Source organism: Rhamphochromis sp. 'chilingali', assembly GCF_963969265.1.
Source record: "Rhamphochromis sp. 'chilingali' genome assembly, chromosome: 15".
Taxonomy (NCBI): Eukaryota; Metazoa; Chordata; class Actinopteri; order Cichliformes; family Cichlidae; genus Rhamphochromis; species Rhamphochromis sp. 'chilingali'.
This window is the reverse complement of record NC_137942.1, coordinates 26,311,118-26,323,970: the sequence shown is the minus strand read 5'-3', so window position 1 is coordinate 26,323,970 and position 12,853 is coordinate 26,311,118. Positions and strand designations below refer to the sequence as shown.

General features: G+C 42.4%; 1 protein-coding gene across 1 annotated transcript; it reads left to right on the top strand.

Moving 5' to 3' along the window:
- The first annotated feature begins 3,041 nt into the window (after positions 1–3,041).
- LOC308411847 (pleckstrin homology domain-containing family F member 2-like) lies at positions 3,042–4,973 on the top strand. Its single transcript, XM_080905884.1, has 2 exons — positions 3,042–3,662; positions 3,932–4,973. Exons 1-2 carry the CDS (start codon positions 3,416–3,418, stop codon positions 4,525–4,527), a joined length of 843 nt encoding a protein of 280 aa, XP_080762010.1. The 5' UTR covers positions 3,042–3,415; the 3' UTR covers positions 4,528–4,973.
- Positions 4,974–12,853: the final 7,880 nt, after the last annotated feature.

The window sequence follows — 12,853 nt, the reverse complement described above, 5'->3', positions numbered from 1 at the left end:
CCCATCACTCGCGAACAAGACCCCAAGATACTTGAATTCCTCCACTTGGGGCAGGAACTCATCCCCGACCCGGAGTGGGCACTCCACCCTTTTCCGGCTGAGAACCATGGCCTCAGATTTGGAGGTGCTGATCCTCATTCCCGCTGCTTCACACTCGGCTGCGAACCGTTCCAGTGCGAGCTGGAGGCCCTCACCCGATGAAGCCAACAGAACCACATCATCTGCAAAAAGCAGAGATGAGATTCTGAGGCCACCAAAGCGAAAGCCCTCCGCCACTTGGCTGCGCCTAGAAATCCTGTCCATAAAAATTATGAACAGAACCGGAGACAAAGGGCAGCCCTGGCGGAGCCCATCACCCACCGGGAACGAGTCTGACTTATTGCCGGCAATGCGAACCAAGCTCTTGCAACGGTCGTATAGGGATCGAATGGCCCGTAGCAATGGGCCAGACACCCCATACTCCCGCAACACCTCCCACAGGACACCCCGAGGGACACGGTCGAATGCCTTCTCCAAGTCCACAAAACACATGTAGACTGGTTGGGCAAACTCCCATGCACCCTCAAGTATCCTCGAGAGGATAAAGAGCTGGTCCAGTGTTCCGCGACCAGGACGAAAACCGCATTGTTCCTCCTGTGTCCGAGGTTCGACTAGCGGACGGACTCTCCTTTCCAGCACCCTGGCATAGACTTTCCCAGGGAGGCTGAGGAGTGTGATCCCCCTGTAGTTGGAACACACCCTCCGGTCCCCCTTCTTAAAGATGGGGACCACCACCCCGGTCTGCCAGTCCACAGGTACTGCCCCTGATCTCCACGCAACATTGCAGAGGCGTGTCAACCAAGACAGCCCTACAACGTCCAGAGCCTTCAGGAACTCGGGGCGGACCTCATCAACACCAGGGGCTCTGCCACCAAGGAGTTGTTTAACTGCCTCAGTGACCTCGCCCCCGGAAATTGGCGGGTCATTCCCCTCATCCCCAGACTCTGCTTCCTCCTTGGAAGACGTGTCAGTGGGATTAAGGAGGTCCTCGAAGTATTCCTTCCACCGCCTGACAATTTTCTCAGTCGACGTCAGCAGCGCTCCGCCAGCACTATACACAGTGCAGGTAGAGCACCGCTTTCCCCTCCTGAGACGCCTGACGGTTTGCCAGAATCTCTTCGAGGCAGTCCGAAAGTCTTTTTCCATGGCCTCCCCGAACTCCTCCCACACCCGAGTTTTTGCTTCAGCCACTGACCGAGCCGCATTCTGCTTGGCCTGTCGATACCTGTCGGCTGCCTCCGGATTCCCACAGGTTAACCAAGCCCGATAGGACTCCTTCTTCAGCCTGGTGGATCCCTTCACCTCTGGTGTCCACCATTTGGTTCGGGGATTACCACCACGGCAGGCACCACCACCTTGTGGCCGCAGCTCAATGCAGCAGCTTCGGCAATGGAGACGCTGAACATGGTCCATTCGGCCTCAATGTCCCCAGTCTCCCTCGGAATGCTGTTGAAGCTCTGCGTTGAAGATCTCGCGGACCGGGGCCTCTGCTAGACGTTCCCAGCACACCCTCACTACGCGTTTAGGTGCACCAGGTCTGTCCAGCGTCCTCCCCCGCCACCTGATCCAACTCACCACCAGGTGGTGATCAGTTGACAGCTCAGCCCCTCTCTTTACCCGAGTGTCCAGAACATATGGTCGCAGGTCTGGTGATACGATTACAAAATCGATCATCGACCTACGGCCTAGAGCGTCCTGGTGCCACGTGCACTTATGGACACTCTTATGTTCGAACAGGGTGTTCGTTATGGCCAAACTGTGATTAGCACAGAAGTCCAATAACAAAACACTGCTCGGGTTCAGATCAGGGAGGCCGTTCCTCCCAATCACGCCCCTCCAGGTCTCGCTGTCGTTACCCACGTGAGCATTGAAGTCTCCCAGCAGGACAACAGAGTCTCCAGGTCAGGTGGAGCACCTTCCAGCACCCCCCCAGGGACTCTAAGAAGGCTGGGTACTCTGAACTGCCACTCGGCGCATAAGCACAGATGACAGTCAGGACCCGTTCCCCGACCCTAAGGCGCAGGGAACAAACCCTCTCGTCCACCGGGAAAAACCCCAACGTACCGGCAGCAAGCCGAGGGGATATTAGAATACCCACCCCAGCCCGCCGCCTCTCACCAGGGGCAACTCCAGACTGAGACAGAGTCCAGCCCCTCTCCAGGAGACTGGTTCCAGAGCCCAAGCCATGCGTAGAGGTGAGCCCGACTATATCTAGCCGGTACCTCTCAACCTCACGCACTAACTCAGGCTCCTTCCCCACCAGAGAGGTGACATTCCATGTCCCTATTGCCAGTTTTGGCAGCCGGGGGTCAGTCCGCCAGGGCCTCCGCTCCTGGCCGCCACCCGGCACACAATGCACCCAACCCCTATGGCGCCTCCTGCGGGTGGTGGGCCTGCGGGAGGATGGGCCCATGTCTCCCCTTCGGGCTGTGCCCGGCCGGGCCTCATGGACTAAGGCCCGGCCACCAGACGTTTGCCCTCGGGCACCCTCCCCGGGCCTGGCTCCAGGGCGGGGCCCCGGTAACCCTATCCCGGGCAGGGTAAACTGTTCCCTCGATATCCTTTTCATAAGGGTCTTCTGAATCGCTCTTTGTCTGGTCCCTCACCCAGGACCAATTTGCCATGGGAGACCCTACCAGGGGGCAAAAGCCCCCAGACAACATAGCCCCTGGGATCCCTGGGACACACAAACCCCTCCACCACGATAAGGTAGCGATTCAAGGAGGAGAAAACAAAACAAACTTTTTAAAACAAAAAACTTTAAAAATGAAAACATCTCACTCTAGAAGTCTTTTAGCAAGGCGATAAGAATCATAAAGTCAGCCTGCCGGGCATCCCACCTCTAACCCAAAGGGTCAAAACTTATGTTCGCATTCTCCATAAAAATGCTCATACTGATTGAGCAATGTTGTGCAAGCATAATTTATTTTGTTTTTTTCATTAAGGACGGGAAAAGAATTCTGACATTCCTGCACCTCTCTGTGAAGTGACTCTGCAGAGGGAGACAATCATACTGTTGATTTTACCGTGCACTCTTCTGCCAAATAAGAATTAAGATATTGTTTTGGAAATAGCAAGTGAAAGTTGTTGTTGCACAAAAGGGAGCTTTCCTCGTTTAAAGCAACTTATAAATATGTAATACTGTATAATCTTTCCATAACGACTCCACTTTTTTTAAATGTTCTTTCTTTCTTGATTGTTTTGTTTGACCAGTTTCTATTTTTCCAGTAAGTACTGCCTCACTACTCCCTTTTCTTGCCTTCCAGTATAACATGTTTGTCACTTGGCCCGCCCCGTTACATCACCACCAATAGTTTAAAAAGGCACTCTGGAGTTCAGACACTATCAAGCTGCACAACTTGTTCACACCAAAGAAATGATGGATCACCCAACCTTTGAACGAGAGAACCAAGAGCGTGTGCAGGCGGTGGAGAGTTCATTCCATCAAGCAGGGAAGCCCTTGTCCAAGCCGGGCCGGATTCTAATCGGAGAGGGAACTGTGTTTAAGCAGGGTCGCAAGAAGATACAGCAGAAAATCCTCTTCCTCTTCACTGATATTCTGGTGTACGGCAGCATTGTTGTGCCTGGTCGCTGGTACAAAAAGCAGAAGATCATCCCTTTAGGTGAGACATTCATCTGCGTTTCCTGCAGCTAACCTACTGTGAGAAGATTAATGTGAAACTGCCAAAAAACAATTTTATGACTGAAGAGAAAGTAATATAGACAAAAGCTTCAAGAAGAGCCAACACTATTGAATACTGTTCATAATATGACTGGCAAGTAGAAAATAGCAAGTGTGCTGTGCTAATTTAACTTCATATGTTCAGCTTTCTGCTCATACCATTTTATCCATGTAATTTTTATGTTGTTATCAAATTCACTATGATTTTAGAGGACATTGAGCTGGAAGACCTGGAGGACAGTGACATATTCAAGCATCAGTGGCTGATCCGAACACCGAGCAAGTCTTTTTTTGTGTCCGCCCCTTCATACGAGGAGAAGAAGGCCTGGATAGAGCACATCAATGAATGCCGGTCCAGCCTAATGCAGGGCACCAGCTGCAAACCTTCCAAGAAGTTTGCTGTTTCCTGGATTCCTGATCCGGCTGCTTGCAAATGCATGCGGTGCCTCTCTACAAAGTTTGGTGGGGTCAATCGTCGACACCACTGCAGGAATTGCGGCTTCTTGGTCTGCAATTCATGCTCCAAGCAACGTGCCGTTATCGATCACATCCACCCCACTAAAAAGCTGAGGATCTGCAGTTTCTGCTACAAGAATATTAATGAAGAGAAGTTTCGCGACAGGGGAGACAGCGCCGGGAAAAGCAGCTCAGAGGAGGAAGAGTTTTGTCCTTCTGGTGAGGAAAATGAGAAAGTGGAGGAAGGAGAGATAGGGATCTATTCTCCCAGCAACTGGCTGGACACCAAAAACGGGACTTGGGAACGACTGAGCATTTATGATTACCCAAAGTCAATACCATCACAGTAGCCAATAAACTGCAACAAAGACGCTTTTGAATGGATTCAGATTACAGAAAGTTGATTTTCTTACATGAAGTTACATAAATGTAAAGATAAATGTGACGACGTATTATTTGTTTGTGTCTATTTGTGTTTTAATCTTAGGCTGTACACGCAACAATTTGCACTGTAAATAACAAATCAGGAGTGAGTCGAAAAAATCATTTTAAAAAGACAAGAATATATCATCTTTGTACATATTCAGTGCCATTAACCATGCTAGTTAAATGAATAATGCTCCATCTGCCTGTCACTTTGCTGCTGGAACAGCTGAATTTCACAATAAAGGATATTTCTATTCCAAAAAGCACTGTCTTCTCCCTGTGCATGTGACTCTGAATGCACGTTTCTTTGTTTGAATGCATGTAAAGTATTTGCATCCAGTATCTGCTCTTTTGCTGCTCCTTAACCTCAACAATAAAGTGCAGATAATCAATTTGTGAGAGATGTTATACAACACTGAAATCTCATCATTTAGTAATAAGTCCTCTGTTTAGCCCTCAGAGTCTTATTGGAGCATATTACAGTGTTTTCTTTTACTTCTGTGACTTTTTGGGGTTTTTATTGTGCAAGTCAAGGTCAGTGAAGTAACCGTATATAGTTCCTCACCCACAGTATACATTTTTCCAATAAGCATGTATATAAAAACCATTCGGGAAAACACACAGAACCTTTACAGCACCATTGATTTATCATCATTTTTCTTCTCACTGGCATTTTTCATAAATATAACATACAAACATACATATCAAACTGTAGCACGTCCTAGTGTTACAGTACTTGATGACGCTGCTATAATAATGCGGTAATAACAGAATGTGGCTAAACATTTACACTTCTTTTCAAAGATTTAAGTTCATTCTAGTTAACTCTCTGAATCGAGCACATCCTAATACAGTAGACAGCTCCAAAACAAAAGCGAGTACATTTTTGAGTCAGTCAGCCAGTTTTGAAAGAACAGTAAATCGACTGAAAGCAAAATACTGATGTAGAAATTGTAACTATGTAACAAGAAGTAGACAAATAGCATTCTAACTAGTGGTGGTTTCTGCACATTTTTTGTATGCAACTCAATTAAAATTAAATAAATTATAAATATTGAATTATTCCGTTAATTTTAGCAGTAATAAGACTTACAGTAAAAGTAAACACCAATATATGTGATTTAAGTATAATAAAACTATTATAAGGTCACAAAAAAATAAATGAATAAATAAAATGATGTATAAATGGGTCAAATCTGTCACTGGATCACTGTACAGTGATATGCAAGGTTCTGGCAACATCAAATATCCTGTTTACCTATGTTCTATGTTTATTTATTTATTTATTTATTTATTTATTTATTTATTTATTAGGAGTGTTTTTTGTTTTTCTGGAGTTTTTTTGTTTGTGTTTTGTTTTGTTTTGTTTTGTTTTGGAGATATCATGGCTCCTTAGATCCGTCTGGTCAATGTCTAATACCTGCTGCTAATTTTAAGTAAACAGGTCACCATCTTTATACTACACATTTCACTAATTTCTAAAAGTTAAACAATCTTTTAAGTTTTTCTAATGCAAGGGTTTCATTAAGTTACCCCTGTTTGATGTTATGATGACCAGTGTTGGTCAAGTTACTTGAAAAAAAAAAATTAGTAACTAATTACTGATTACTTCTCCAAAAAAACGTAATCCCGTTACTTTACTGACTGCTTATTTTCAAAAGTAATTAGTTACTCAGTTACTTAGTTACTTTTTAAAAACATGATACACAACCTGAATAGGCAATAAAGCAATAGACCTTTCAGCCCAATTCTACTTTTTCTGCATAATACATCATACAAAATGTAATCAAATAAAAAAGTCTCTTTTCAAAACTTGTTTTATTAGTTTTAATCTTTTAACTTTGTGCACATTGCATCAAGCAAAAATTAAATTATATGCAACAGTCTTTGACAATTAAACCTATTTTCTGCATATTCCAGAATATAAAATAAGATATATTTTTTTCTGTTTACACTCACTATTTCAAATAGATGCAAGTAAAACACTCCCTTACTTTACTCATTACTTGAAAAAAGTAATCGGATTACAATGATACATTACTTGTAACGTGTTACTGCCCATCTCTGATGATGACAAGTGTGTGAGTAGCTAAGGCCAAAAACACCCAGTTTCCTGAATTCTTGAAGAACGCTGAAGTTTGAAATACTTCAGGCTGATCGAGCTGATGCAGTGATCTCACTGCATTATCTGCCACATAACCTGATCTTTGCTGATTGACTGGAAGAAATTCACCTGGTTCTACGAAATCACAGTGAGTCATAACGAGGTCAATGTTGATGTCCATTTAAGTTACCAAAAATGGCTCCTTGTGCAGTGAAGGGTTTATTAGACTGAGAGGCAAACTGCTTCTCGCTCAGTCGTGTGGAATGGTTTCCACAGAACCCATTTAATATCAGCACTAGTACTGATACTGGTCAACACAGAGCATGAAGTACAAATAAATACTTGTTGGTTTAAGAAAAAATACATGAATCCCTTTTGAGAAGTTTAATAGAAGTACAGCCACAAAGACTAGAACACCTAGTGTTCAAAAGTAAAATTACCACATTGTCGGGATGCTTGGGGCTTCCCATGCTTTAATTACAATATGATCAGACACATAGAGCTATTTGTCTGTTTGTATATCTGTCAGCGAATTTCCTGAAAGTGGGTGAAGAGGTGGAGCATGAGGAAATGAAGATCTTGGTACAGATTCAGACTGCTTACTTGAAATATGAAAAATAGGCCACTGGCTTTGGCAGATGATGTGCTGCTTTAACTGTTGAAAGTTTATCCCCTCACCTGTCAGTATCTTGGATATATTTGGCATTCTTTTAATTATTATTATTATTATTATTATTATTATTATGTATAGCAGATATGATAATGTTGGGGAGTAATATTAATTGCTCTTTGAGGTTGACTGATTTATGTGACCATCCTCTGAGAGAAGAGGAGCCTTCTTCGAGCTCCTATTCCAGGGTATGTTGAGAGTGGAGGAGAGCTGGGCATACAAGATGCCCAGCTCTCTGTGAGGTTTGGAACTCTGCAGCTTTGAGTTGACAGAGCGTTGGTGATTTTTACACACTATAGACTCAGCACTCAGCGAGAACACGTTCTAAAAGTTCATGGCTAAGTTGCTGTGGTTCCACTTTGCAACAATAGCACTAACAGCTGATTGTTGTACATGTAGGACCAAAGAAATTTCACAAACTAACTTGTTGCAACTGTTGCATCCTATCACACTATCACACTCAAATTCAGTGAGCTCTTAAGAACAACCCGTTCATTCACAAACAATATGTTATAAAGGCAGACTGCATGGCTTGTTACTACATTTTACACACCTATGGCCACAGGACTGAAAACATCTAAATTCAAAGATTTAAAGAGTTTGGCCTAATACTTTTGTCAACGTAGTGGATAGTCTTGACTTTCCCCTTTGTTAAGGTGTTCACCTGTCTTCCTTTTTCTTGTGCTCAGGTGTTGGATTCCTGTTCTGTTTTATTTCCTTGTGCACAGCTTAGCTCTTTGGGACTTTTTCCTGTTTTTGCATTACGCCAGTAAAGGTGCATATTTGTTATTTACCTTCCTTATGTGCCCTGCACTTCTTACTTCTTACCGTCTTCTTACCAGGTTTGAAGGTGTGCCAATGAATAGATAGAGTATCTTCTGTTCTTTCACTGATGGATGAACAATTTCTTTGACAGACATTTGTGTGGGTAATCTTTCAAATATGTAACAGCACAACTTTTTATTGGAACTGCTCCATAGCTTTAATGTTTCTTGACACAGGCCTGAGGCAAAAGCTTCATAATCTCAAAAATCAATAAAACTTTAACCTCCTTTCATCATTTTTTGTGCTTTAAATGATTACTTTATTTTTTTTAATGGTTTAAACACTTGCAGAACTTTTTTTGACAGTGTAGCTTTGTTTTGTTTTTATAACTAAATGGTGACACCGTCACATCTTCTGTAAACATCCAGCTCTTTCTTAGAATGAAGAGCAACCTGTTTATGACCACATGGAACAAGGAAATGTTGCCTCTTTTATACACTTACCGAAATCCACATTGCACAGTCCAGTCATTGTTTCTCTCTTGTTATGTACAGGGAGTGCAGAATTATTAGGCAAATGAGTATTTTGTCCACATCATCCTCTTCATGCATGTTGTCTTACTCCAAGCTGTATAGGCTCGAAAGCCTACTACCAATTAAGCATATTAGGTGATGTGCACCTCTGTAATGAGAAGGGGTGTGGTCTAATGACATCAACACCCTATATCAGGTGTGCATAATTATTAGGCAACGTCCTTTCCTTTGGCAAAATGGGTCAAAAGAAGGACTTGACAGGCTCAGAAAAGTCAAAAATAGTGAGATATCTTGCAGAGGGATGCAGCAGTCTCAAAATTGCAAAGCTTCTGAAGCGTGATCATCGAACAATCAAGCGTTTCATTCAAAATAGTCAACAGGGTCGCAAGAAGCGTGTGGAAAAACCAAGGCGCAAAATAACTGCCCATGAACTGAGAAAAGTCAAGCGTGCAGCTGCCAAGATGCCACTTGCCACCAGTTTGGCCATATTTCAGAGCTGCAACATCACTGGAGTGCCCAAAAGCACAAGGTGTGCAATACTCAGAGACATGGCCAAGGTAAGAAAGGCTGAAAGACGACCACCACTGAACAAGACACACAAGCTGAAACGTCAAGACTGGGCCAAGAAATATCTCAAGACTGGTTTTTCTAAGGTTTTATGGACTGATGAAATGAGAGTGAGTCTTGATGGGCCAGATGGATGGGCCCGTGGCTGGATTGGTAAAGGCCAGAGAGCTCCAGTCCAACTCAGACGCCAGCAAGGTGGAGGTGGAGTACTGGTTTGGGCTGGTATCATCAAAGATGAGCTTGTGGGGCCTTTTCAGGTTGAGGATGGAGTCAAGCTCAACTCCCAGTCCTACTGCCAGTTTCTGGAAGACACCTTCTTCAAGCAGTGGTACAGGAAGAAGTCTGCATCCTTCAAGAAAAACATGATTTTCATGCAGGACAATGCTCCATCACACGCGTCCAAGTACTCCACAGCGTGGCTGGCAAGAAAGGGTATAAAAGAAGAAAAACTAATGACATGGCCTCCTTGTTCACCTGATCTGAACCCCATTGAGAACCTGTGGTCCATCATCAAATGTGAGATTTACAAGGAGGGAAAACAGTACACCTCTCTGAACAGTGTCTGGGAGGCTGTGGTTGCTGCTGCACGCAATGTTGATGGTGAACAGATCAAAACACTGACAGAATCCATGGATGGCAGGCTTTTGAGTGTCCTTGCAAAGAAAGGTGGCTATATTGGTCGCTGATTTGTTTTTGTTTTGTTTTTGAATGTCAGAAATTCATATTTGTGAATGTGGAGATGTTATATTGGTGTCACTGGTAAAAATAAATAATTGAAATGGGTATATATTTGTTTTTTGTTAAGTTGCCTAATAATTATGCACAGTAATAGTCACCTGCACACACAGATATCCCCCTAAAATAGCTAAAACTAAAAACAAACTAAAAACTACTTCCACAAACATTCAGCTTTGATATTAATGAGTTTTTTGGGTTCATTGAGAACATGGTTGTTGTTCAATAATAAAATTATTCCTCAAAAATACAACTTGCCTAATAATTCTGCACTCCCTGTAGTCATTCGTTTTTTTGTTTTTGTTTTTTAAACCATCTGGGTTCATGTTGCTTAAGCAAAAGTTCTTTTAGTGATGCAACAACAAAGCAGATACTGTATGCCATAAACAGTATAGAGTGAGAATGCATGTCAATGTTATTTAAAAAACACTATAAAAGGGTATGAATGTGTGTGTCAATGGGTGAATGAGGCATGTTTCATAAAGTGCTCTGAGTGTGCAAGTGGAGCAGAAAAGTGCTGTATAAAAAACAGACAATTTACATTTATGTATTATTATGTATTATATAATTGTCCCTTTTTGTTTTATTTAAAATCTTCTTTCAGATGTAACTGTTTTCTGTTTTCAAGACCGCAACAAAACGAATGTCAAAAACTGACCACAGGGCGATATATCAAACTAAAACGTCTTAAATCCATTTCTGAGGCTGGGACAGACAGTGCGTTGCATGTGGATTCATGAGCATGAGCCAACAAAAATGTCACCACAGACTAAGGCACTGCAAACTGACAGAGCATAACAGAGATTTTTATACAGACACCTTTTGGAAAGAAGTTATTACTGCAACAGATCTCTCTAGCGATTGACTTTGGAGCTGTACATAGCTGGTTCCACGGTAAAAGGGTGACACCTATTGGTGAAAGTGGGTAGTGCAGCGGGTTCAGTACAGTGAGTAGAAAGAGAGAATTTGCTACTCTCCGGGCCATTTATAAAATAAGCACAACTTATGAAATCCAGTAGTTTTCAAATACAATGAGCTGCTGTGATATGCTGTGGCAAATAAAACCACTTTTGCTCTGTTTTGACGTATTTTCGTATGATCATTACGCACCACTTTGATGGAGTAATTATGTGGATGCCTAAATATTAAAAAAGCCGCCATAACTGAGGTTGAACTGAAGGAAAAACTCACTAAAAACAATTATTACAGTGATTTTTAACAGTAGGTACAAAAATGCGTGATTTAACATGACAGGTTGCGTGGTTGCTATGCGTCTCCAGGTTCTATTTGCATTGCATCTTTTGGTATAGTTCAGACAGATTTCACTCGGCGTGTTGTGCAAAGCTACAAGGGATTTCTGCAAATTTCTGCAAAAGTAAGACAACTTTCTGCTCAAGACTTCTTGCAGCCTTACAAGTGTCCAACTCCCATGTCACGGAGGAAAGCGACCCAGCAACCATCATCCATCATGGAAAATGTGAGATTTTATGACCGTTTTCAATAAGTTTTGAATATTTACTCGACGGCCAGAAAGAGTTCACTTTGCAACAGGGCAACATGAAAATATAGACGACATAAATGTGGATAAAAAGCATTAAAAACGTGCCTGTGCACGTGGGAGTTATACCTGCATGTTAGACTGGTGCACTGTAGCTGTAAACGGGTAAACTGTGCATAAAGTCATTTAAACTAGTATGTTACCTATAATAACGTTTTCTTTTGTGTGTATTAAATGATCTTGTGGCAGACATGTCACCAAAGTTTGCAGCTGGGATAAAAATGTTCAGTTTTTGCTAATAAGTAGAGTATCTTACATCTCGAATTAACTCAAGTGCATAATGATCACCAGGCCTGTTTCTAGCTTTTTTTTTTTTTGGGGGGGGGGGGGGGGGGGGGGTGGGTGGGCTGTGCATGTTCCTGATTGGGGGCCTTTATTTTGTATTTAAAACTAAAATCAGGGAATAAAACAAGTAAACACTGAGACTTTATTCACTGTAGAAAAGCTAATCCCCAAAATGTTTATTTACAAATATGCAAGCAATGTTCTGCAGCATCATCTGAATTCTCAAATGTACACACACTGTCACATGTTTACAGGAGCCACATGTAACTGTGATCATCTTTAAAATCCTCAAAGCTTCTGCTTTTGGGCTTTTTTAACTAAAGTTTTAATCTCCTTCTTCATTGTGGCTTATGCTACAATTATTCACCTGATAAGACAGTCACCTCTGGGTAGAGGTCCCTCATTACACCACAGCCTAATGATGATCTTGAACTCATTACCCCCCACACACAAGGCAGGGCTCTCCTATTATTGCAGCTTGCTTTTCTTTATATCCTACATGTCATTTTAAACCATATAAGTGCCACACGTGACCAAGCTTGGCCAGTTACAAAGGTATTTTGTGCATCTGCATTGTTCAAAAACGGCAATAAGCAGCAATGATTATAACAGAAATTAGAGTTTAATACAACATGGACTTTGGTGTTTGTTTAGCTTATGCAAATTATTATTTGACATGTCATTTGGGGGTATGCAGCAGTGAAGCTCTAACACGACGAGCCCATAAGTTGACACGTCTTTTATTACACTGACCTTGATGCATTGTCCTGGTTTTAGTTCTTATGATTTTATGTGAACATGTTGGATATTTTTTGTCGTTACAATCACTGTGGACAAGTTATTCAACCGTGCGAGTGGTTTAAGTAGTTTATGGACATATGAAAGGGTTTGTTATTTTTTTAATGTTTCATGAACTACTAACTGATGTCTGCATTACTGTCATTTTTGTGTATACCTGCAGCTTACGGTGCCTGATCACCTCAAAGACCATAATTATTGTAAGAGAAACACTGCATGCCAGGCCCGTGATGCA

What these genes read in the sequence shown, in the direction of transcription:
- LOC308411847 (XM_080905884.1), top strand. Translation starts at nt 3,416, where the DNA reads ATGATGGATCACCCAACCTTTGAACGAGAGAACCAAGAGCGTGTGCAG. An exon ending in GCAGAAGATCATCCCTTTAG is followed by an intron (nt 3,663 to 3,931) that starts GTGAGACATTCA and finishes CTATGATTTTAG; the next exon opens with AGGACATTGAGCTGGAAGAC.